This window comes from Mus pahari, chromosome 7 (assembly GCF_900095145.1).
Source record: "Mus pahari chromosome 7, PAHARI_EIJ_v1.1, whole genome shotgun sequence".
NCBI classification, from domain to species: Eukaryota; Metazoa; Chordata; class Mammalia; order Rodentia; family Muridae; genus Mus; species Mus pahari.
In genome coordinates this window covers 27,168,446-27,191,820 of record NC_034596.1, presented here as the reverse complement: position 1 = coordinate 27,191,820, position 23,375 = coordinate 27,168,446, and the positions used below count along the sequence as shown (strand labels likewise).

The 23,375-nt window shown below is 47.3% G+C and overlaps 2 protein-coding genes across 2 annotated transcripts in view; both read left to right on the top strand.

The window, feature by feature from the left end:
- Allc (allantoicase) overlaps positions 1-18,648 on the top strand; it is a 20,316-nt gene extending 1,668 nt beyond the window's left edge. The window contains exons 2-11 of the mRNA XM_021202638.1: positions 1,005-1,055; positions 3,624-3,711; positions 5,290-5,415; positions 6,842-6,921; positions 7,660-7,792; positions 12,007-12,162; positions 12,755-12,828; positions 15,166-15,274; positions 17,361-17,485; positions 18,439-18,648. Coding sequence (XP_021058297.1) covers positions 1,005-1,055; positions 3,624-3,711; positions 5,290-5,415; positions 6,842-6,921; positions 7,660-7,792; positions 12,007-12,162; positions 12,755-12,828; positions 15,166-15,274; positions 17,361-17,485; positions 18,439-18,648 — 1,152 coding nt within the window. The remainder of the gene's footprint in view (positions 1-1,004; positions 1,056-3,623; positions 3,712-5,289; positions 5,416-6,841; positions 6,922-7,659; positions 7,793-12,006; positions 12,163-12,754; positions 12,829-15,165; positions 15,275-17,360; positions 17,486-18,438) is intronic.
- Positions 18,649-20,035: 1,387 nt separating this feature from the next.
- Positions 20,036-23,375, top strand: part of Dcdc2c (doublecortin domain containing 2C) — a 74,132-nt gene continuing 70,792 nt past the window's right edge. The window contains exon 1 of the mRNA XM_021202358.1: positions 20,036-20,322. Coding sequence (XP_021058017.1) covers positions 20,036-20,322 — 287 coding nt within the window. The remainder of the gene's footprint in view (positions 20,323-23,375) is intronic.

Genomic DNA, 23,375 nt, shown 5'->3' with positions numbered 1-23,375 from the left:
ATGTGTCTTTGTTTCACGTGTGTTGTATGTATGTATAGACGTGTCTGTTTCACATGTGTTGTATGTATGTATGCATGGACATGTGTCTGTGTTTCACGTATGTTGTATGTATGCATGGACATGTGTCTGTGTTTCACATATGTTGTATGTATGTATGGACATGTGTCTGTGTTTCATGTGTGTGCAGGAGTGTGTGCTCTCCCGTGTGCACAGGGGCCGGAGGAGGAGGAAATTGGATTTCTTCCTCTATCCTTCTCTACCTCATTTCCCTTGCAACAGATCTCTCATTGAACCTGGAGCTTGCTGTTTTTAATTTGGCTAGGCTGATGGCCAGTGACCCCAGTGATCCTCCTGTCTCCACCCGCTTCCAGTGCTGGGGTGACAGGTGTATGTGCATGGTCAGGCTGGACTTTTCTTTCTTTTCTTTTCTTTCTTTCTTTCTTTCTTTCTTTCTTTCTTTCTTTCTTTTTTAATGTGCTGGGAATCTAGACTCAGGTCCTCATGCCTGTCCTCTCTTGCTCTTAACCACCAAGCCACCCCCTGCTCCACCCATTGATCTCTCTATAAAAGAACCCCAAGGCTAAAAAACGGACACACAGGTTTGGTGGGTAGGGAGGAGGGGTGGATCTGGGAAGAGTAGAGGGAAGGAGGGAATATGATCAGAACGTGTTTGTACGAGAATCTCAAGAACTTTCTAAGAGCCTTGAGCCTGAGAGAAAGAAGCTGGTTTATTTACTTTCCGTCTGTGAGACATTAACATTTCCATCCAGACTGTGAAAGGGATTCCGAAGGGAACAATGGGAAGAAATGATTGAGGAGGAGGCAGGCTTGAGACCCAGTTGCTTACAAAGCATCGCAGGGGAACACCACGGTCTCTTAGTCCATTCCACACACTTTTTTTTTTTTTTTTACTGCATCCCCTAATGTTTCGCTAGAGGGTGGAAAAAAGCGTGTTTTAATTTATGGTAATTTCGTCTTGATTCCTTTTTCTTCTCTTTGCTCAGGTTTTGTTTGCGACCGATGACTTTTTCGGTCCTGCAGAGAATCTCATAAAGGTATGGCTTACAGACGTCCTATGTGGAGAACGATCGGCTTAGCTGAAGCTCTGCGGCCGTGTACACGGAAATCGACTGGCTTGTCTGGGACAGAAGCTTGTGTTCTGGGCAGGAAGGGTCAGACTACTGGAAACACCCAAATCAGCACCAGCTCCCAGGGAACACACAAGGACCGGTGGAGCCGGGAGCGGGAGGGAGGGGCCAGGGCGCCAGAGGAGGAGGGGCCAGGGCGCCAGAGGAGGAGGGGCCAGGGCGCCAGAGGAGGAGGGGCCAGGGTGCCAGAGGAGAAAAAGCTCATTGAGTATGCCCTTTGATTCATGTGGATTCCATACCCTGGACTGGGAAGAGAGCAGACACATCTTGAAATTTGGGAACAGCTGCCTGATTACAGTGGGTAGGACATTCTTGGTTAAACAGTCGGCGAGTGGGTTGACTCTCTTCATAGGCCTGAGGTCCTGAGTTCAATACCCGTAACCCACAATGGAACCGGAGAATTGACGCCTGAAAGCTATTTTCTGACTCCACACACATGCCATGATGGTACACCTCTACCGCATTCACACACACACACACACACACACACACCATTAATAATAAAAATAAAAAATTAAAATTAAACTGTGGGAGCTGGAGAGATGGCTCAGCAGTTAAGAACACCGACTGCTCTTCCAGAGGTCCTGAGTTCAATTCCCAGCAACCCCATGGTGGCTCACAACCATCTGGATTGGGATCCGATGCCCTCTTCTGGTGTGTCTGAAGAGAGTGACAGTATACTCACATAAAATAAACGAATAAATCTTCAAAAAACATTAAACCGTGGACAGATAGATCTGGGGAGATGGTTCTTGCTGAGTTTGGATCCCCAGAGTGCACAAAGAAATCAGTCTCAGAGGTGCTTGTACAGGGAACGTGGGAGACAGGAGGGTCCCTGTGGCTTGTTGGCCAGCCATTGTAGTTTAATTGGTGAGTTCCAGGTTGCGTGAGAAATCCTGTTCTAAACACAATAATCTGAGGACATAGACATTCAGTCCACAGCAGAAAAGTCTGATATATCTTATACTTTAAAGCAATTGTATCTATAAGTATGTAATACGCTTTGTAGTTTTCTTTATCCTCTTGCTCCGGCTCAAAGATTTACTTATTTATTTTTTAAAAAAGATTTATTTATTTTATGTATACGAGTACACTGTAGTTGTACCGATGGTTGTGAGTCTTCATGTGGTTGCTGGGAATTGAACTCAAGACCTCTGCTCGCTCTGGCCCAAAGATTTATTTAGGTAAGTACACTGTAGCTGTCTTCAGACACACCAGAAGAGGGCGTCAGATCTCATTACGGATGGTTGTGAGTCACCATGTGGTTGCTGGGATTTGAACTCAGGACTTTCAGGAGAGCAGTCAGTGCTCTTAACCACTGAGCCATTTCTCCAATCCCGGCTTGGTAGTTCGTTTTGTTTTGTTTTGTTTTGTTTGGTTTGGTTTGGTTTGGTTTTGTTTTTTAATGTTTTCATGTCTTAAGTACCTGGCATTCTGGAACTATGCTCTCTTGGCTGACTGAACATCTGCCATGGTCCTTTGCAGACCCAGGCTGCCCTCTTCACTGCTGAGTGGCTGTCACTGTCCCCTCTCCCTGTCCATGCACATGTGAGTGGATCACATTTAACTATGTGCCCTTCACTGGAGAGCAGGCTCTAGGCTGTGAGGGAGCCCCAGGGCCAGCTTAAGTTCTTTATTCAAATATGTAATTGTCACCCTTTCCACAGAGTTCTTCTCCCTCCTGTCACCCAGCCTGGAGTGTGAGGACTTTGGAATATTTTATATGATTAGATCAAGGATGATCCGAAATAAAAGCAAAAATGTTGCCAGCTTCCAACTCTAGTAAACATGGGGACTTCTTATGCAGCCTGGCATGTTTCAGTAGTGGCCTTTGTTGAGAGACAACACTAATGCCATCTGCCTTTGATGAAGGAAACGGAGGTATACAGGGGGTAAGCCTGCATACACAGGCCCTTGGCTGGGAGCTCATGGAATGCTCTGTGAGAGGTTGTCCACATATTTCAATGTCACCATACTCCACTGAGGCTGTGCAGTCATCCTGGGTCATTCTAAGGGCCTGAGCTGGCACTGCTGCCACCAGGAGTCCTTGCTTTCCCACCATGGTGGCACAGCACCTACAACACAAGGTCACCAGTGTCTATCCTGACCTCAGGCTTCCAGCGGCCTCTCCCATGACCTGGCCTGGTGACCTTGGAGGTGTTCTGTTTTGCTCAGTGTCTAACTACATACATCAGACAGGCAGCATTCGTGGGGCCTGCGTGTGGGTGTGGTCTCCCTTGTTGCTGATAGTGGTTCATTCTGTGGACCAAGGCTCACAGACAAGAAGAGTTCTGTTTGCAAGTGATACAAACTATGGAGACACCCTCTGGTCTGGAGGTAGATCTGGGCATGAGGGTGGGCGGACACTCCCAGTGAGTCCTTGTTGGTGTTCTCTGTCTATCTCTGGAACACAACCTGACAAGCTGGCAACCCAAGCTCTTCATGAATGCTAACATCCCTTGTCCATCTTCTTAGAGCGATAGTCCGAGTTTTAAGGAACATGAATACACTGAGTTTGGCAAATGGGTGGACGGATGGGAGACCAGGCGTAAGCGAATACCAGGTAAGGAGGTGTGGTGTGTGTGTGTGTGTGTGTGTGTGTGTGTTTCATCCCACACTGTGTTTGGTGGCTGCTTGGGCTGAGGCCCAGTTGGTAGAGAGCTTGCCTAGAGTATTAGTTATTCTTCAATTGCTGTCATAAAACAATACGACCAGGGAAACTCCTAGAAAAAAGTTAATTTTGTGCTTAGTTTCAAGGGGCTAGAGTCTGTCCGTGGTGGGGAGGCACGGAAGCAAGAGGCAGTGGGTGGCAGGAGCAGGTGGCTGAAAGGTCACATCGGTAATAGCATGCACAAAGCAGAGAGGGAAACTGGAAGTAGCTTGAACCCTCAAAGCCTGTCTCCAGGGACATTATTCCCCTAGCTAGGTCCACCTCCTACGTCTCTCCAAATATCACTGCTAATTGGGAACCAAGTGTTTAAATGCGTAAGCCTTTAGAGGACACTTCCTACTCAAACCACCACACTTAGCATTCAGGAAGCCTTGGGTTTGATACTTAGCATCATATAAACCATGTGTGATGGGGCACACCTATAATTCCAGCCCTGGAGGCGGAGGCAGGAAGATCAGGCTCAAGGTGAATCTTGGATTACCTCCATAGAGGTAAAACTTGCTAGTCTGAGCCTGGACTGGAGTGGTGGTGGTGGGTTGTACTGTCAAGCCAGTGTCTTGAAGGCTTGGTAGGTATGTAGGTGTACTAGTCAGGGTTTTACCAATATGAACAGATTCCATGGCCAAGGCAACTCTTAGAAGGACGACATTTAATTGGGGCTGGCTTATAGGTTCAGAGGTTCAGTCCATTATCAAGGCAGGAACGTGGCAGCATCCAGGCAGGCATGGTGAAGGAGGAGCTGAGAGTTCTACGTCTTCATATGAAGGCTGCTAGCAGAATACTGACTTCCGGGCAGCTAGGATGTGAGGGTCTTATAGCTCACACCACAGTGACACGTCTACTCCAACAGGGTCACACCTCCTAATAGTGCCACCCCCTGGGCCAAGCCTATAGAAACCATCACAGTAGGCCTACTGAGGCATGGGAGGAATGGAGGCTGTAGGGAACTCTGAAGTAGTAGTGAGTAACTGCGTTAGAAGAGCCAGGCTGGCAGAATTCTACACTACAGTGGCCACCCTGAAACTTTCAGATGTGAGTGTCTTCTCTGGCTTAGCACTGGAGAAACGAGCCTTAGAGAGATTTGTGATTTGCCTAGCACAGTAACGGGAAAGGAGAGGCTTGGAAATGGAGTTGGTTTCTCTGAATCCTTTTTTTAAAAAAAATTAGAATTGAGGACCCTGTGGGTCATGGTGGTCTTTGGTGGTCACACTATGATAATTACCCTGAACATGTGCTTCCGTGGTGGAAGATGGGGTCTCATAGCTGCTGTCATTCTCCAGTGGGACTTCACAGGTGCTTTCCTAATCTCCCATGGGATTTCAAGGATACTCTCCTCATCCCCCCCCATTGGTGTTCCTGTCATCCCCCATGGGACCTCACAGGAGTTCTTGTTCTCTCTGTAGGACCCCATGGGCGCTCTTGTCCTCTACTGAACCTTCTGGGTGTTTTTTTTGTGGTCCTGTTGTACAGGTCACGACTGGTGTGTCATCCAACTGGGAATACAGGGCATTATTCGTGGTATCGACGTGGACATTTCTTACTTCTCAGGGAATTATGCTCCTCGCATGTCAATCCAAGCAGCGAACCTGAGTGAAGGTATGTGGGAGCCGCTGACCTCAGAGAGGACTGTGGGAAGGGAGGCTCCTCTGACTGACCTCAGAGAGGACTGTGGGAAGGGAGGCTCCTCTGACTGACCTCAGAGAGGACTGTGGGAAGGGAGGCTCCTCTGACTGACCTCAGAGAGGACTGTGGGAAGGGAGGCTCCTCTGACTGACCTCAGAGAGGACTGTGGGAAGGGAGGCTCCTCTGACTGACCTCAGAGAGGACTGTGGGAAGGGAGGCTCCTCTGACTCAGCCTGATGCTCATCTTTCTGTAAGAAGCAAATGTGCCAGTGCTTTGAAGTTGCTGGGCTGCAGTGGTACCTTAGAACTAGGGTTCTGGTGGGCTGTCCTGAGGTGATGTTCAGCTGAACAATGTTTGCTGGCCCAAGATAGTGGCCATCCTCCCCACAACGCTAGCATCTGCAGAGGTGCATCCTTGTGCCCGCTCTGTGTGTGGGGGCGGCCATCATCCCCACAATGCTTGTGTCTGCAGAAGTGCATCCCCGTGCCTGCTCTGTGTGTGTGGGCTGAGCAGGTTGCTGGGGAAGGTGGGACCAGTGGGCTGTACCTCAGAGGAACCAGAGCTAAGGCAGCTCCAGGCTAGAAGCTTCAGTCTACTTCCAGCTACCCAGGCAGCTCAACAGTGCATCAGCTCTGGGGCTCCAGCCCACTTCTAGCTACCACTACTGTGCCACAGCTCTGGGGTTCTTAGGCAGAGCCCCTTTCTACCCCTGGGAACACTGGATATTGTAAATCACTCAGGTTTCATAGTTTATTTGCATCATCTGTCGTTGACATTTGAATTAGTTAATACATGGCCATATGAGTGCACACACATTTTTTAGGGAGTATACATTTGTGTCTCTGGACACACTGATAACCGACAAAGTGCCGTGTATGCACAGTACCATGACAGGCTCTGCACAGGTGAGTCGGCCCCACTATGCTCTGATGGCCAGGCTCCCGGGGAAGTTAATGACGGTCTGAGAGATGGGACTCCACACGCAAGACATGGCGAGTGATGCGTGAGAGTCAAGTCAGAACCGCTTTGACTGTGGGCGCTGCTGCTTCTGAGCTGACAAGTTCTGAGCCTGAGACGGATACTCGGGGAGGCAGAGCTCGTGGACCAACCTTGCGGTATTTTGAACTCAGAGTGATCCATTTCTGGGATCTGGCCTAACTTGAAATGATGTGCAAATGTGGTACCAACATACTCCACTGCCTGCTGAGAAGTAAGTTAGCAAATTTCACACTGAGGGACCCCAGGTGGCATGCTAAAGTCTAATCAGTAATTCTATGACTAAAGCAAGGATGTCATTGGGGCTGTTGTATAGATGACAAAATTGCCACACACCTCCTGCGAGAGAGTTTGTTCTCTTTGTTTCTCAAGCCTGATCCTGCGTGGTTGTTTTGCCTTCAGATACAATGTCAAACATCCCACCAAGGGGAGTTAAGATGGGAACTGCAGCAACACCTGAGGAGTTTGAAGCCGTTACCGAGGTAAGGCACTGGTTCTTTGTGCCAGGACTGTAAAGAGACTGTTGGAGGCCTGGGTATGTGAGGTAGGATGTACCACACAGCGTGCTGTATCCCTTGCCTCTACACAGTGTGACAGTACAGAGGTTTCCTCAGTGGTTCGTCTCTCTCTGTGTGGGAGAATGACCTGGCTGTCCACAGCTTTGAAGGGTCATTGGGCACTCCCTGTGGCTGTACACTGCTGCTGGCCCTACTAGAAAACACATTTACCTCCCACAGTGACTTGATGAAGTAACTTTGTGTCTGATGAATTTAAGATAAACAATGGGGCTTGGCACCTTCTTGTGTTAAGGTTGTCTGGTAATTAATTTGTGCTGTTAGAAATGTGTTGATCTAGGACTGATTGGGGACAGGGAATGAGCCAGCTTTCTGAGAAGCTAGCTTTCAGCCAACTGGCTCCTTGGCCAGGAAGCCCTGGGTTTTAGCTGAATGCCCACATTACCATACGCTCTGGTTTCTCTTAAGAATCGAGAAAGTGACATTCGAAAGCTTGTCAGTTTACAAGTGTCACCATTACCTATGTTATCAATATAGGGGGGAAAATCCCCAGTGGAAAGTTTACTTTGTTTATTATTAAATTGTGTCATTGTGCCTGAATTGTGTCATTCAGCAACCGTTACTATCCCCTTCCTTAATGCTTGCACAGGATACGAGGGTGCTGTTCTCAAGAGCCAATGCTGACATTTCTGTGTTTATTACTAGCTGAAATCACACTCCTGGGATTACCTGGTTCCCATGTCAGAGCTTAAGCTAGGAGACCCTGACTCCAGCCACAACTATTATTTTGTTAATTCCCAGCAGAGATGGACTCATATAAGACTCAACATCTTCCCAGGTACGTGTGCCAGGGATCTCGACAGGTGTGTGGGACTTTTCATTTTACATTGCCATGTTTGGCAGTTCGAGTTTGGTGTATTTATTTCTCTTGTGCTTTAAGAAACAGATACTGTACTCACCAATAGGTAGCTAATAGAAATGCATCAATTCGGGCTGGTGAGATGGCTCAGTGGGTAAGAGCACCCAACTGCTCTCCCGAAGGTCCCGAGTTCAAATCCCAGCAACCACATGGTGGCTCATAACCATTCGTAAGAAGATCTGACGCCCTCTTCTGGAGTGTCTGAAGACAGCTACAGTGTACTTACATAAATAAATAAATAAATAAATAAATAAATAAATAAATTTACTTAAATAAATAAATAAAATCTTAAAAAAAAAAAAAAAAGAAATGCATCAATTCAGCTAGGTGGCAGTGGCTGGCACCTTTAATCCCACTGTTTTGGAGGCAGAGGGAGGCAGATTTCTGAGTTTGAGGCCAGACTGGTCTATAGAGCAAGGTCTGGTACAGCCAGAGCTACAGAGAAACCCTGTCTGAAAATCCAGAAAAGAAAATGTATCAACTTAAGATGTGTTGGAACAGAGCTGTGCTGCAATTTCATGTCTCCTACTGACTTGTTTTTTTTGATAAAAAGATCCTTTTAATCAATTCTTTGTGAGTTTCCCATCATGCATCCCAGTTCTGCTCATCTCCCCATCCCCTCATATCTGCCCTTCAACCTTGCAACCCCTCCAAATTAAAAAAAAATACACAAACAACAAAAAAGAAAGCATAGAAACATCTCATGGTGGATGCTGTAGGATGTCACAGTGTGTCCCACGGTACATCCCTCTGTCCACGCATCTTCACTTATAAATGTTCATTGCAATGAGTCATTGGATCTTCCCTGGGCCACCTCCTGGTTATCTGGTTGTTTCCTGTGTATTTCTGTGTCACGCCACTTGTGTGTATCTGCGTGGGCAGAAAACACCTTGGACTGGGTACGTACTGAAGGGCTAAACATCCTAAGATAGGAATGAGCTGCAAGGAACAAATGAATGCCCTGGCGGTTTGCGCCGATTAGAGCATATTTATTAATCAGACCAGGGAGAACCCTTAGCCCCCTCCCGTGTTCCTCTGTGTCTCTCCATGTTGCTCTATAGCGTGTGGTCCAATCATGAGCGGAGCTGTATCTGGAAGGCGGGTCTGAATGAGTGGGCGGTGATGACGTCAATGGTTAGTCCGGACAACATTGGGCGGTAACAGTGGGTGGTGATGACAACGACGTAGGGCGGTCTGACGACTGTGCTGCATTCTGGAAGATTTGGGTAGCAACTCTGGTATGCCTGTGGAGGGGGAGTGGTTAGTGGAGGTAGGAGACCCCAACAGTTTCCCTGGGCCATGGAGATCCCGCAGCTTTGGATCAGCAGGACTGGCCCTTCCACATGTCCCAACTGTTTGTACCTGGTTATCTGGTTGTTTCCCTGGGCCATGGAGATCCCGCAGCTTTGGATCAGCAGGACTGGCCCTTCCACGTGTCCCAACTGTTTGTAGATGATACAGATTTAGGGTTGGGCTAACTCAGAGCCTTGGATCTGGGCCTGGGTGGTAGCTAGGGCAAGCTCTCCAGCACTGCTCTGGCTGGGCCACACAATGCCACAAGGATCAGCGCTCTCGCTCTCATGCCCTCAGGGCTGGCTGACCCACACCCTTGCCTCCAGGGTCAGCTCCACTGTGCTGTTTGGGCAAAGCACAGGGCCATCTCTCCTGAATCCTACATCCAGTGAGTGAGCAGGGCTAATCCTACTCTCACGCCCTCAGGGCCAGCTCTCTGGACTGCAGACTCCTACTGACTTTTATTTCAAATGTACGCTAACAGTCGAGGTAGTATATACATGATTCTACTTTAATTTTTTTCTATGTGTGTATCTCCGAGTATACATGTGTGAGCACAGGTGCCTGGTGGGTTTAGAAGAAGGGGTCAGATCTCTTGGAACTGGCGTTACAGGCAGTGAACTTCCATATGAGTGCTGGGAACTGAACTCTGGTCCTCTCTAAGAGCAGCAAGTGCTCTTACCCACTCACTAGCCCATCTCTCCAGTCCCTATTTTATTTTTTATTATGTAGGAGCTTTAGTGCAATATGTTACAATGACATAGGACTCACCCATTTGATGTGTACAATTAAGGTATAGGCACAGATAAATGCAACATTGTTAATGTTAAGGCATTAACTCTGGAAGAAGTGCAATGCCCAGTGGCAGAACTCTTGGCTAGTACATACAAGGCTCCTGGTTCTGTTTCTCTAGAGACTACACTTCACCTTCTTGAGACCTAGTCATCAATATACTCCTTGTGTTCAGAGATCTGACTACTTTACACATTGAAGGAACAGAGCCATGTTTTATTGGTCTTTTGTCTCTGGCTTCCTTTACCTAGCACGATGCTGTCAAGAATCATCCTGGTTGTGCCATGTATGGGTACTTCATTCCTCTTTTTCCAAATGACATTTTTATTTTATGGTTAGACCCTTTTATATATCTGTTCATTCATTGGTAGACATTTATTTCTACCTGCTGGGTATAATAAACTGTGCTATTAATGTTCATTTATAATAAGAATTTAAAAATATTTTATTACACACACACACACACACACACACACACACACGAATGTTTTGCCTACTTGTGTGTCTTGTTTGCCTATGGAGGCCAGACAATGGCATCCGATTCTCTAGAACTGGAGTTAGAGATGGTTGTGAGCCACTATGTGTGTGCTGAGAATCCAATTCAGGTACTCTGGAAGAGCAGCCAGTGTTTGTAACCACTGAGTTATCTCTTCAACTCCAGCTTATACATATCTGTGTATACATATTTTTGTCTTTAGCTTATACCTAAGATTGGCATTTCTGGATCATATAATAACTCTGTGTTTGAGGATTTGAGAAATTTCCCAAATGGCAGCCATGTATAAGGTGTTTGCCTTCTTCAGTCCTCTCTCAGTGTCTTGTCACCTGGTTTGTGTGAGATGACATCTTGCTGTTGCTTTGATTTGCATTTCCTTGGTGACTAACGATGGTGACTTGCGCGTTTACTGGACATTGACATATTTTCTTTGGAAAACTGTCTTTGCGGTCATTTGTTTTCTTGATGATAGACAATCTGGTTATAAGATGGGATCTCAAAGCAGTCTTTTTTTAAAAAAGATGTATTTATTTATTATATGTAAGTACACCGTAGCTGTCTTCAGACACAACAAAAGAGGGCGTCAGATCTCATTATGGATGGTTGTGAGCCACCATGTGGTTGCTGGGATTTGAACTCAGGACCTTTGGAAGAGCAGTCAGTGCTCCTACCCGCTGAGCCATCTTGTCTGCCCCCTCAAAGCAGTCTTAATTTGCGTTCCTCTGATAGCCGAGGATGAGGAGCACTTCAGATAGTGGCCATTTATTTGTGTTTCTTCTTCAGGAAGCTATTTAGTTCAGTCCATTCACTGATTAGATGGTTTGATTTATTTGTTCATTTTTTTTCTTCGTATATTCTAGACATTGATCTCTCATCTGATGTATGATGAGTTGATGTCTCCCTGCCCCCAAGTCTATAGGCCACATTTTCACTCTGGCCATTGCTTCCTTTGATCATCATCAGCTTTTTAATTTCACGCTATTCCATCAGTTCTATGTTAATGTTTATACCAATGGAGTTCTTTTCAGAAATCTACCCCTATCTCCACATTGTGAAATATTTTTCCCCAACAGTTTTAGGTCTTATCCACTTTGATTTGACTTTTTTGTTCAGGGTGAGAGATATGGAGATAATTTTACTTTTCTTCTCTCTTTTTCCTTTTGGTAAGGTAGGATCTCTCTGTACAAGTGATCTGGCTGTCCTAGATTTGTTTTGTAGACCAGGCTGACCTCGGACTCACAGAGATCCGCCTCCCTCCTGTCTCCCAAGTGCTGGGATCAAAGGTGTGTGTCACCACTGCCCTCATTTTTCTACATGTGCATATCAAGTGTTTCCAGCTCCATTTATTGAAGAAGATTTTTACATTGTCTGTTTTTGAATTTTTTTTTTTTTTTTTTGTCAAAAATCAAGTGGGTAGTATCCGATGCAGGGGCCTTGCTGTGTTGTAAGCCTAGAGGGAAAGGAGATGGGAGAAGGCCGACATGGCCCTAGGGTCCATGACACACCAACAGCTAGCTTTTCCAACCCTAACACAGGTACTTTTCCTTCTCAGATGGTGGTGTTGCACGCCTTCGAGTGTACGGTACTGGACAGAGGGACTGGGCTGCACTGGATTCCACAGAACCTGTAGACTTGGTAGCCATTGCTTTTGGGGGTGTCTGTGTAGGATTTAGCAATGCACACTTTGGACATCCAAATAATATGATAGGTGAGTGGGAATCCCAGGAGTCAGATTTCATGTAGCAGTGTGGGCTCCAGCATTGCAAGCTGGGTATGGCCAGAATGATGCCCCAGGTGTGTGTGTGTGTGTGTGTGTGTGTGTGTGTGTGTGTGTGTGTGCTCTTTCAGAGAATGAGAGTAACTCAATGCCTTTATGATATGGAGTGGCTCAGCAAGAGTCATGGTCCTTTTGGGCAGTAGTGGTGCACGCCTTTAATCCCAGCCCTTGGGAGTCAGCGGCAGGTGGATCTCTGTGAGTTCGAGGCTGGCCTGGTCTGCAGAGCAAGACCCAGAATAGCCAGGCCTGTTACACAGAAAAACCACATCCCAAAAATCCAAAAAAAAAAAAAAAAAAAAGTCACAGTCCTTAATTTCTTAATTTCAGCCCAAATAGCTGCTGTAAGGGAAAAATTAATTAAATCAGTCTTGTGCTGTGAATTCATAGAAATACCAACTCTACTAAAATTAATTTATGTAGTTATACTTGGGATTGTGGGATGTGAAATTTAATGACAGTCAACCCATTTCCACATTCAAATTAAATCAAAGGTCAGTCCATTAACCCCAGTTATTTCCTGTAGGTGTTGGTGAACCCAAGTCCATGGCAGATGGTTGGGAAACTGCGAGAAGACTGGACAGACCCCCGGTGTTAGAAGTAAGACCAGCAACAACTGTAGTTTCGAATTTTTTTTGGAGAAAATGTTTAAACAATACTTCTTTCAGGTTACATCATGGAGAAGTGCACTTCCTGAGGGATCTGCTTGAGCTGGGCGCCTTGGCTCCCTGGGGAGACAGAGGCAGGGGGATCAGGGGTTCAAAGCCATCCTCGGTTACTTTGAGCATTAGTTTTAACTGTTAACTTGACACAACCTAGAATCACTTGAGAAGAGAATCTTAGGGATTATCTAGAGGGAACTGGCCTATAAGCATGTCTGGGGCGATGAGCATGTCTGGGGCAGAGATGGCGTTGACTGTGGGGCTATGAGCATGTCTGGGGCAATGAGCATGTCTGGGGCTATGAGCATGTCTGGAGCAATGAGCATATCTGAGGCAGAGATGGCATTGACTGTGGAGCTATGAGCGTGTCTGGGGCTACGAGCATGTCTGGGGCAGAGATGGTGTTGACTGTGGGGCGATGAGCATGTCTGGGGCGATGAGCATGTCTGGGGCTATGAGCATGTCTGGAGCGATGAGCATATCTGGGGCAGAGATGGCATTGACTGTGGGGCTATGAGCATGTCTGGGGCTATGAGCATGTCTGGGGCAGAGATGGTGTTGACTGTGGGGCGATGAGCATGTCTGGGGCGATGAGCATGTCTGGGGCAGAGATGGCGTTGACTGTGGGGCTGTGAGCATGTCTGGGGCAGAGATGGTGTTGACTGTGGGGCAATGAGCATGTCTGGGGCAGAGATGGCATTGACTGTGGGGCGATGAGCATGTTTGGGGCAGAGATGGCATTGACTGTGGAGGATCCAGACCATGTGCGCCATTGCTTGGTTTGGGGCCCTGGACTAAATTAGAGAAGGCTATCCGATCAAACGCACAGCAGGCTATTAACATGATGTGGCCAGCTGCTTGTGTTCCTGACTTGACTTCCTTAGATGCTGTGGCGGACAGGGAATGGTCGGCTGATAAACCCTGCCTTCCTTGGGCTGCTCTCCGTGAGAACCTTCTAGCAACAGGGATGAAACCGGGAAAATCACAGGGATCTCTAGGCTAGCCTGTGCTACATGAGACCGTCTCAAAACACAAGCCAACAGCATCCCCGAAAAAAAAAAAAACAAACCAAACCAAAGAACCACACACCTGCATTATTCTCTGCATTTCCCCCCCCCCCAAATATCCTATGGTGTTTCCACTAGTCTGTCTGGTACAGCGTTGTACTAAATTTTACCAGAAGACTAAACCCGCCTTCTTGGCTGCTCTTGTCAAGTTTTTTTTTTTTTTTTTTGAGTATTCTATTTCTTTACTAAAGAAAGAAAATAATCTAAATCATCTTTAATTAATTAATTAGTTAATTGTCAACATTGGGTTCTTCCCTCCACTATGTGAATCTGGGATATTGAACTCAGGCCTGTAGCAGGTGCCTCTATCAGTGGAGCCATTTAGCTGGTCCCTCAGAATTTAAAGGTTAATGATCCCAAAAGAGATGAGTAAATTTTGTTGGAAGGGCTGGATTAGATGCCCTTTTAAGGTCCTTGCTCCCTAGGGTGAGATGGCTTTGGTGAGTCACAGACTCACCAAACATTGTAGAGGGTGTTAGAGCCAATTCAACAGTTTAATGAAACCTTGACCAAACCAAACCTAAACCCTATCTGGTTTGCAAATCCCACTTAAAACTTTTAACTGCTCCTCTCTCTGGGGTCTGATTTTTCTGTCACCGAGTCCTTCCAGATACAAATGGACCTCTCCCTGAGAAGCAGGGTTCGGAGACCAGTGGCCACTGATGGATGCTGACTAGGAAGGTACTTGCTTTGGATGGTCAAAGAGTGTAGAGAACCCACAGGCTGAAGTACATCAGCATCTCTGTGCTTATAACTTTCTTCTTGAACTTGATGTTGACATAGAAATTGTATCAGGAACTTATACAAAATTTGCTGAGTACAATGAACTCAGGAGGTGACATGACCATCAGAGAGGCAAGGGGACAATTCACACATGAATTATAGTGTGTGTGTATATGTGTGTGTATGTATGTGTGTGTATGTGTGTGTGCTGTGTGCATGTGTGTGTGTGTGTGTGTGTACATGAGCTTGTGTCTTTATGTGTTTGTGTGTGTGTGGGTGCATGTGTGTTAATTGAGTCCCAGTTTGACAGGCTGGCCTTGACCTCCTGGCCCTCCTGTTTCTTTTTTTCCCAAGTGCTTAGGTTACAGATGTGTACCATGCCATCACACTTGGTTTGTTTATGGCAAACACAATATGATATGTGTTTAGGTTGGCTTTCTCAAGCCCAAGTCAGCTTTTGATTTATTGTTTATTTTGAATTCCAGGGTAGTGAGAATGGTCTTCTCCTGGTCCCGGGTTGTGAGTGGGCCGTGTTCCGATTGGCACATCCTGGAGTCATCACTCAAATTGAAATTGATACGAAGTATTTTAAAGGTAAGCTCTTGGCAAGGCAGGCAGCGCCACACGGCAGGCGGGACCCCTGTACAGGTACCAGGTGCTGTGGGAGTCAGCTGGAGTGTTCCTCTTCCCATTCAGCTGTGTGGCTTTGAGGAGGGTCCCTTCAATCTGTCAGCCGGTATCTCTTGAGAGGCCCTTGTCGGCTGCATAGCTCTGAGCGCCATCTTGTTAGAAAGCTATGAAAGGAAGAAGGCTGCAGCTCTAGGCCAGAGCTTGTTCTGACGGTGAGCTAGAGACGTACAGAGGCCGGCCACGACCCACATGAGATTCCAGGTTGATGTGAGGTTCCCCTTGGAAGGTACAAAAACCTTGTGAGAACAGCAGAGAAATTGATGCAGCGGTAAAAGGACAATCTCTCTCTCTCTCTCTCTCTCTCTCTCTCTCTCTCTCTCTGTGTGTGTGTGTGTGTGTGTGAGGGAGATTAGTCAAAGGCAACAGCAGTAAATCCTAGTAATTTGTACACCAAATAGGTCATGAATGTAAGCTGCCAGACCCTTGGGATCTCTCGTAGGACTCAGGAAGGAGGGGGCATGATAGTACCCTTGGTATCAATAATACAATAAGCTATAGTCAGTTGACTCAAGGATACATAGCTTAGTGAACACACATATGCACACATCAGAGACAGAAAGGACAGTTTTAATGTTCACCCTGCATTCTGGGATCACTAATGACCCACGTGCAAGGCTACTCTCCTGAGAGGTGAACCACAGATGGTGCATGCAGGCAGTGAGAGGCTTCTGCTAGGGTTCAGAATCTCCATCTTAGAGTACTCCCCATAGGAGTATGTGACCTTTCTCCTCGGCCTTCTGACCCTTGCACACGATTGAAGTTCCAAGGAGAAGAGAGACTCAAAGTCGTATTCTTTTCACCTAGAGACACCTTAGCAATCCTGGAGTGCAGAATGGTTGATTTGGGCTCAGCACCAACCAGTGTAGCTTATAATTATAACCACCCCTCTTTTTCTTTGTCTTTTTCTTCACATTAAAAATTTATTTATTTTTTGGGGGCAGGAGAGATGGTTCACCAGTTAAGAACCCCTCTTTTTCTTTGTCTTTTTCTTCACATTAAAAATTTATTTATTTTTTGGGGGCAGGAGAGATGGTTCACCAGTTAAGAACCCCTCTTTTTCTTTGTCTTTTTCTTCACATTAAAAATTTATTTATTTTTTGGGGGCAGGAGAGATGGTTCACCAGTTAAGAACCCCTCTTTTTCTTTGTCTTTTTCTTCACATTAAAAATTTATTTATTTTTTGGGGGCAGGAGAGATGGTTCACCAGTTAAGAACTGCTCCTGAATTCAATTCCCAGCAACTGCATGGTTGCTCACAACCATCTGTAATGGGATCTCATGCCCTCTTCTGGTGTGTCTGAAGATAGTGACAGTGTGCTCAATATAGCTTAAAATTATTTTATTTATGTGTAGGAGGTGTGACTGTGCAGGTAACCATGGTGGCTAGATGGGGGGGGGGCTCAGATCCCCTGGAGTTGGAGCTAAGGGCAGTTGTGAGTCATGTAGTGTGTGTTCTGGAAGCTGAATTCAGGTGCTCTGGAAGAGTATGAAGCACTCTTAACGGCTGGGCCACCTCTCCAGCTGCAGGATTTCTTTTTATTGTCACATTACAAAATGACATTGTGCCCACGTCCATCATGACTTCAGATGCTATGCAGCAGTAAGTAAGAGATTTAGTTTACCGTGTTGGATGCTTATCAAGTATATCCAACTTTTGAAGTATGAATGATACACCCAACCGACACATGCTTGGCTGCTTCTCATTCATCTGAACTGCACACGTTCCTGAACCCCACAAGGCAGTCCAGCCCCATTCCTTCCTTTCTCCCTCACTGTACTTTTTTCTTTCAGAAGAATTCTGGCTTGTTCTTGATTTAATTAGTTGTTCTGGGACTTGAACCTAGGGCCTCATGCACACCAGGCCCTAGTGTTCTCCCACTGAGCTATCTTCCCAGCCCATTTCTGGGGTTTGATCTGATTGAATTGCCTGTATCCTAGAAGCTGAGGAATGCTGAAGGAAACAGTGTCCATGCTTCTGTTTCCTCCAACAGGCAATTGTCCCAACAGCTGCAAAGTGGATGGGTGCATCCTGACCACACTGGAGGAGGAAGACATGATCAGGCATAATTGGAATCTTCCTGCCCAGAAGTGGAAGTCACTGCTTCCAGTCACCAAGGTTTGTGAGGTGCAGGTTGAGAACTGACACTCACTCTGTGGAGGAACCTGGGATCTTACACGTGCTATGCATCTCCCTACCATTGAGCTCCGCCCCTACACATCTCCCTACCACTGAGCTCTACCCTTAAACATCTCCCTACCACTGAGCTCCACCCCTACACATCTCCCTACCACTGAGCTCCACCCCTACACATCTCCGTTCCACTGAGCTCCACTCCTATATACTGTCTTCTTACCACTAAGCTCCACTCCTAGCTCTCTTTTTTACTTTTAGAGACAGGGTCTCTATGAGTTTCACAGGCCAGCCTTGAACTTGTAATCCTCCTGTCTCTGCCTCCCAAGGAGCTGGAATTATAGCTCTTCAGATACACTTTCCTATAAAGCCTTTGCTCAGTTTAACAGTAAAATTAATATACCATAAAAAGCCACAGCTGTGATTTCCACAGGAGACGGTGGACTCTGTGACTTTTGCATGCCTTACAGTCAAATTTTGCTAAGACAAAATAGAAACCCATCATGCTAAGAATGTGCTAAGAATACATACACAGACATATGTTTCTTTATCATATATTTAACTTATTAGAAGGGTGCTTGGCACACTTACAGTTATCATGCTGTGCCTATGTGTAGGATGGATACCCTCATATGTGTTAGAGTGTCTTGGACTAGCAAAGTAGTCACCGTGGTGGGGTGAGGTTCTGTGTAACCACAAAGACCTTCTCTTCCACTTGATTAAGTCATCTGTTTGTCAAGAAATATGCTTGAACACGCATGCCATTGTCACGCACCCCATGCCATTGTCATGCAGGTGCCCTTTCCCCACTAGCCGATTTCTGTTAGGCCAGAAGCATTTCTTAAAGCTCCCCCCAAGACCAAGCCTGACCCGCAAGCACTGGGGGAGCCCCATGAAACCCTTCCACAAACACCTGCATCTGTCTTTTTTCCCCCCAGCTAATTCCCAACCAAAATCACTTGTTGGACAGCCTGACCGTGGAGCTTCAGGATGTCATCACTCATGCCAGGATCACCATTGCCCCCGATGGCGGTGTGAGCCGCCTCCGGCTCAAGGGCTTCCCTAGTTCCATCTGTTTGCTGCGGCCCCTCCGGGAGAAGCCCATGCTGCGGTTCTCTCTTAAAGGGGGCTTCAGGGCGAACCTTTAAAGAGCTCATCCACCGTAGTACACACCCACTGTCTTCAGTGTTCTGAACACCCGGTGGTTCCAATAAAACGATCACCTTGGTATCTTAAAAGCTGGCCATAGCTATAAATAGTGGGATAGCCTCCTGAAGAAGCACTTTTTTGGAAAAAGCACGGATAGTATCCGCTTTCTGTACCATTTGTTTGTAGATTCAACAGATAATACTTAACCTGAGCTCTTGCTGAAGCATATTAAAACCTTTGGGGAAGTATCTCTGGAATTATCCACTCAAGAAACAATTGGCTTATCTTTATCCTGAATAGGGATGACTTTACCAAAGGTCCCCTTCCAGAAATGTCCCCTTTGGAGTGCTGGGTACTAGTGGCCACAGCAGACAGTCCCTTATGTGGTGCTGAGCTGGAGTCTTATCTCAGTGTGGGGTGACATAGAGGCTCAGAAGGTGATAGGCTTCCAGCAAGCCCCAGTGTGAGTGGTCAGATGGCTCTGCCCCGCACGCTGGGAGGTCAGGACGGGTACTCTTGGCCCAGTGCCTCCTTATCCCTTTCTCCTCTTCCCTGAGCGCTATCGCTTCACCTTTATCTAGTGCTTCACCTCTCTAGTGCCTGTTCTCTCCCTCCCCCCCTTTTTCTCGTGCGCGCACGCGCTCGCTCTCCTGCTCTCTCTCTCTCTCTCTCTCTCTCTCTCTCTCTCTCTCTCTCTCTCTCTCTCTCTCTNCTCTCTCTCTCTCTCTCTCTCTCTCTCTCTCTCTCTCTCTCTCTCTCTCTCTCTCTCTCTCTCTCCTCCCACTCCCTCCAGCATCTCACTATGCACTCCTGGCTGGCCTGGAACTCTCTCTATTGACCATTCTGGCCTATAGACTCTCAGAGATTTTCCTGGCTCTGCCTCCCAAATACTGGCATATTGTATTTTGTATACACATATTGCATATTGTATTGTAAGCGCCACGTCACTGTCACTCGGCTTCCCCTTTTCTCTTTGTGGGTCCTCACCTGACTGAGCTCTTCCTGCACCCTCCCAGCCCTGTTTCTCTGTTTCGTACCTCTGCCAGATCTATGTCCTCACTTGGTCTCTGTTTCAGACCACTCAGCTCTCTGTGTTTCCCGCTGCTCCCGATCTGTCTCTCTGTTCTCACCAGTCTGCATTCTGAACCCTCTCTCCATCCTTCATGTCCCTGATCAGTCACCCCTGTCCTGCCTGTCTTTCTGTCGCCCCTCTCCTGCCCGCTCAGTCACAATCACCCCTGGACGTCAGCGTGTGCTGCAGGCTCAGGACCCATTAGCCAGGCAGCCCAGTCCCGCCTGTGGCCCGCAGCCCGAGGGAGCCCGTGGGTGTGCTGGGCGCCTCCTTGCACACAGTTCTGCGTGTCCCGAGGCGAGCGAGCCGTGGCCATGGGCACGCGCGGGCCCTATGCGCTGGTGGACACCACTCCGGCCAAGACCATCTTGGTGTACCGCAACGGGGACCAGTTCTATGTGGGCCGCAAGTTCGTGTTCTCCCGGCGCCGAGTAGCCAACTTCGAGGCTCTGCTGGAGCAGCTGACCGAGCAGGTGGAGGTGCCCTTCGGTGTGCGGCGGCTCTACACGCCCACGCGTGGCCACCCGGTGCTCGGACTGGACGCGCTGCAGACCGGTGGCAAGTACGTGGCTGCAGGCCGGGAGCGCTTCAAGAAGCTGGAGTAAGTGCAGCAACCTCTGAAATCTCTTCCTACCCAGGCCCCACCCTCTGCCCTCTGCACTCAGTACACCTCACCTAGGGCCTCATCCTGCTCCCAGGAGCCAGCAAACCCCACTTGGGGTCTCATCCAGGGCACCTGGCAGCAGGAGCCATTGTCTCTAGGCCACACACAGAATCTGGGGTTCAGAGAGTGTCAAGGGGGTACAGATAACATTCGCATTATCCAGGCACTTTTATGGCTATGAAATAGATGCATGGTATTTGCGGGTGAGTTCAACACAGAGAAGCATTTAGGCACCGTTTTCTTCACCTCTCTGTTAATGACATGTGAAATTGGGCTCCTGTCTGCTGAACAAAACTAGGAAGCGGTTCTCCACCAGCACCCGTAAGGTGCCTTAGGTTCTGTAACTGCTGAGCCACTGAGCAGTTAAAATTAATATTCACCAGATTAGAAGATTCTAATTGCGTGGCTAGCAAACAGTTGTAAGTGATGCTAGCAGTCCTGGGGTCCCCTCCCCCCCATGAATGAAAGGTCTTTCTTCACAAAGCGGCTTGCTAAGAGATACAGTATGAACGCGCTGTTCACGTCAAATCTTTTGGGGCTTTCACAGCGTCTGTCCTTCTCTTCAGTCTTGTCGTGTCAAGGCCAGGGGATTGGGAGAGGGTGTGACAGGCCAAGGCAAGAGATGAGAGAGATGACATTAAGGGCAGGTGAGAGAGCAAAGACCCCCTCTGTGTGGGACTGAATGCAGGCATCCTTTCCTGAGGAACTTTGGGTAAACAAGGTCTGGGCTCAGAGTTCATGTTCTCATATGTAAAGAAGGCTGGTGAAAGTCTACCTCACAGCCCCACAGAGGGGCGCCTGCACCCCGGATCACTTTACATCTTCCTGTCCCCCTGGAGATCCCAAGGACGTTACTCAGTGGTCAACCAGCCCCAGCAAGCTTAATGAAGCCCTGGCTTGCTGGATCTTGAGGGACTATGCACTCTCTGGTCTGTGTTCTCCAGAGTGCAACACAGAAGAACACATAGCGCTTTGTGGTTTTGTGCCTTGATATTGTGAATTAAGTTTTGCATCGTTGAAAAATATAATGGTAATCGGTTGAATCCTTTAGGGAGACTACTGTTTATGAGAAAGTATGAAAACCAGGATTGTCTTTGTTAGGGTTTCCATGGCTGGGAACAGACACCATGACCAGGGCGACTCTTTTTTTTTTTTTTTTTCCGAGACAGGGTTTCTCTGTGTAGCCCTGGCTGTCCTGGAACTCACTCTGTAGACCAGGCTGGACTCGAACTCAGAAATCTGCCTGCCTCTGCCTCCCAAGTGCTGGGATTAAAGGCATGCACCACCATGCCCGGCGACCAGGGAGACTCTTAAAAAGGACAATATTTAGTTGGGGCTGGCTTACTGGTTCATAGGTTCAGTCCATTATCATCATGGCAGAAGCATGACAGAGTCCCGGCAGGTATGGTGCCGGAAGAGCTGAGAGTTCTACATCTTGTTCAGAAGGCAGCTAGAGGAAGACTGGCTCCCAGGCAGCTAAGAGGAGGGCCTCAAAGCCCACCCCCCACAATGACACACCTCCTTCAACAAGGCCACACCTCCCAGGGTCAAGCATATTCAAACTACCACAAAGATCTTAGAACTGACCAGCAACACTCTCTTGGAGAAATGGAGCCTATGAGAAAGACTCTCAGGAAGGTTGATGGACAGGCCTGTGCATGGACGAGGTGAGGGGCAGTCCACACTAGTTTCAAAGAGGGGAGCATGACCTGTACCTTTTCTTTCTTTTAAAAATTAGTTAAACTATTTGATCCAATTAAAATTAAATTAAATTAATTAAAGTTTTAATTAAGTAAAATTAATGAATTAGGTTTTTGGAGACAGAGTTTCTCTGTGTAACATCTGGCTATCCTGGAACTTGCTTTGTAGACCAGGTTGGCCTTGAACTCATAGAGATCTGCCTACCTCTGTCTCCTGAATTCTGGGATTAAAGGTATAGACCACCAAGTCCAGTTTCTTGTTTGTTTAAAAAAATAAAAGGAGGGTTTAGGATCTGGAGAGCTGGTTCAGAGGTTAAGAATACTCGCTCTTGCAGAAGAGCCTGGTTCATTTCCCAGTACTTACATGGTAGCTCACAACTACCTATATCTCCAGTTCTGGCCTCTGAGGGCACTGGGCATTCATGTGGGACACATGCATACATGCATGCAAGCTCTCGCGCGTACACATAAAACAAGCCTAAATTAATACAGCCACCAGAGGGACTGAGATCTTGTCCATCTTAGACAAGGATGTGCCATCCTGCTGGTGACCGTAGCCGTGGTTCCCCAATCGCTTCCTTGTGGAGAGCCATCTTTTCTCTGCCTCGCCTGTGGGGGTCGGGCTTTGTGACTTGACTCTGTAAGGAACACATATTTCTTTTCCCTCCAACTCCAAGTTAATCCCTCTCTGCATGTGGTTAAAACTATAAAGATTGGAAACAGTAAAAAAAAATGCATAGCGTGTTTTATTTTTTAAAACAAAGAAGGAGCCTTAAGATACAAATCTTCAGCTACTCCGTGTTACCATTTAAAATGTGCTTTATTCTGTGGGGACAAAGAAGGCACTTTGAAAGTCCTGAGGGTCAAAGGTTCTGGGAAAATGAGAGCATCTCCGAAGCCCCGTGAGTGGGTGTAGGGTTCTCATTTCAGAGTCTGGCTTCTGCTCTGGGCTGGCCTGCGGCGGGGTTTCATCACAGTAACAGTAACACTAACTAAGATAAACTGGTAACGGGATCGTGGGGTGTTGCTGGGACAGGCCATGGCATGTGTCTTTGGAAGGATTGTGGGAGGATTTTGGGGCTTGGGACAGGAAAGGCACTGAGTGTGCAAAGCTGCTGAACTGTTCTGAGGGAGTTTGGAAGATAATGTTGAGAGCAGTACAGACGATGGAGACCTGCCCTGTGAAGTTCCAGAGGGACGTTTGAGTGTCACTTAAAGACTCTACCAGGGTCGCTTGCTCTTTTGAATTGAGAATCAGTGGTTTTGGTTAGACCAGAAGCACTGAAATAA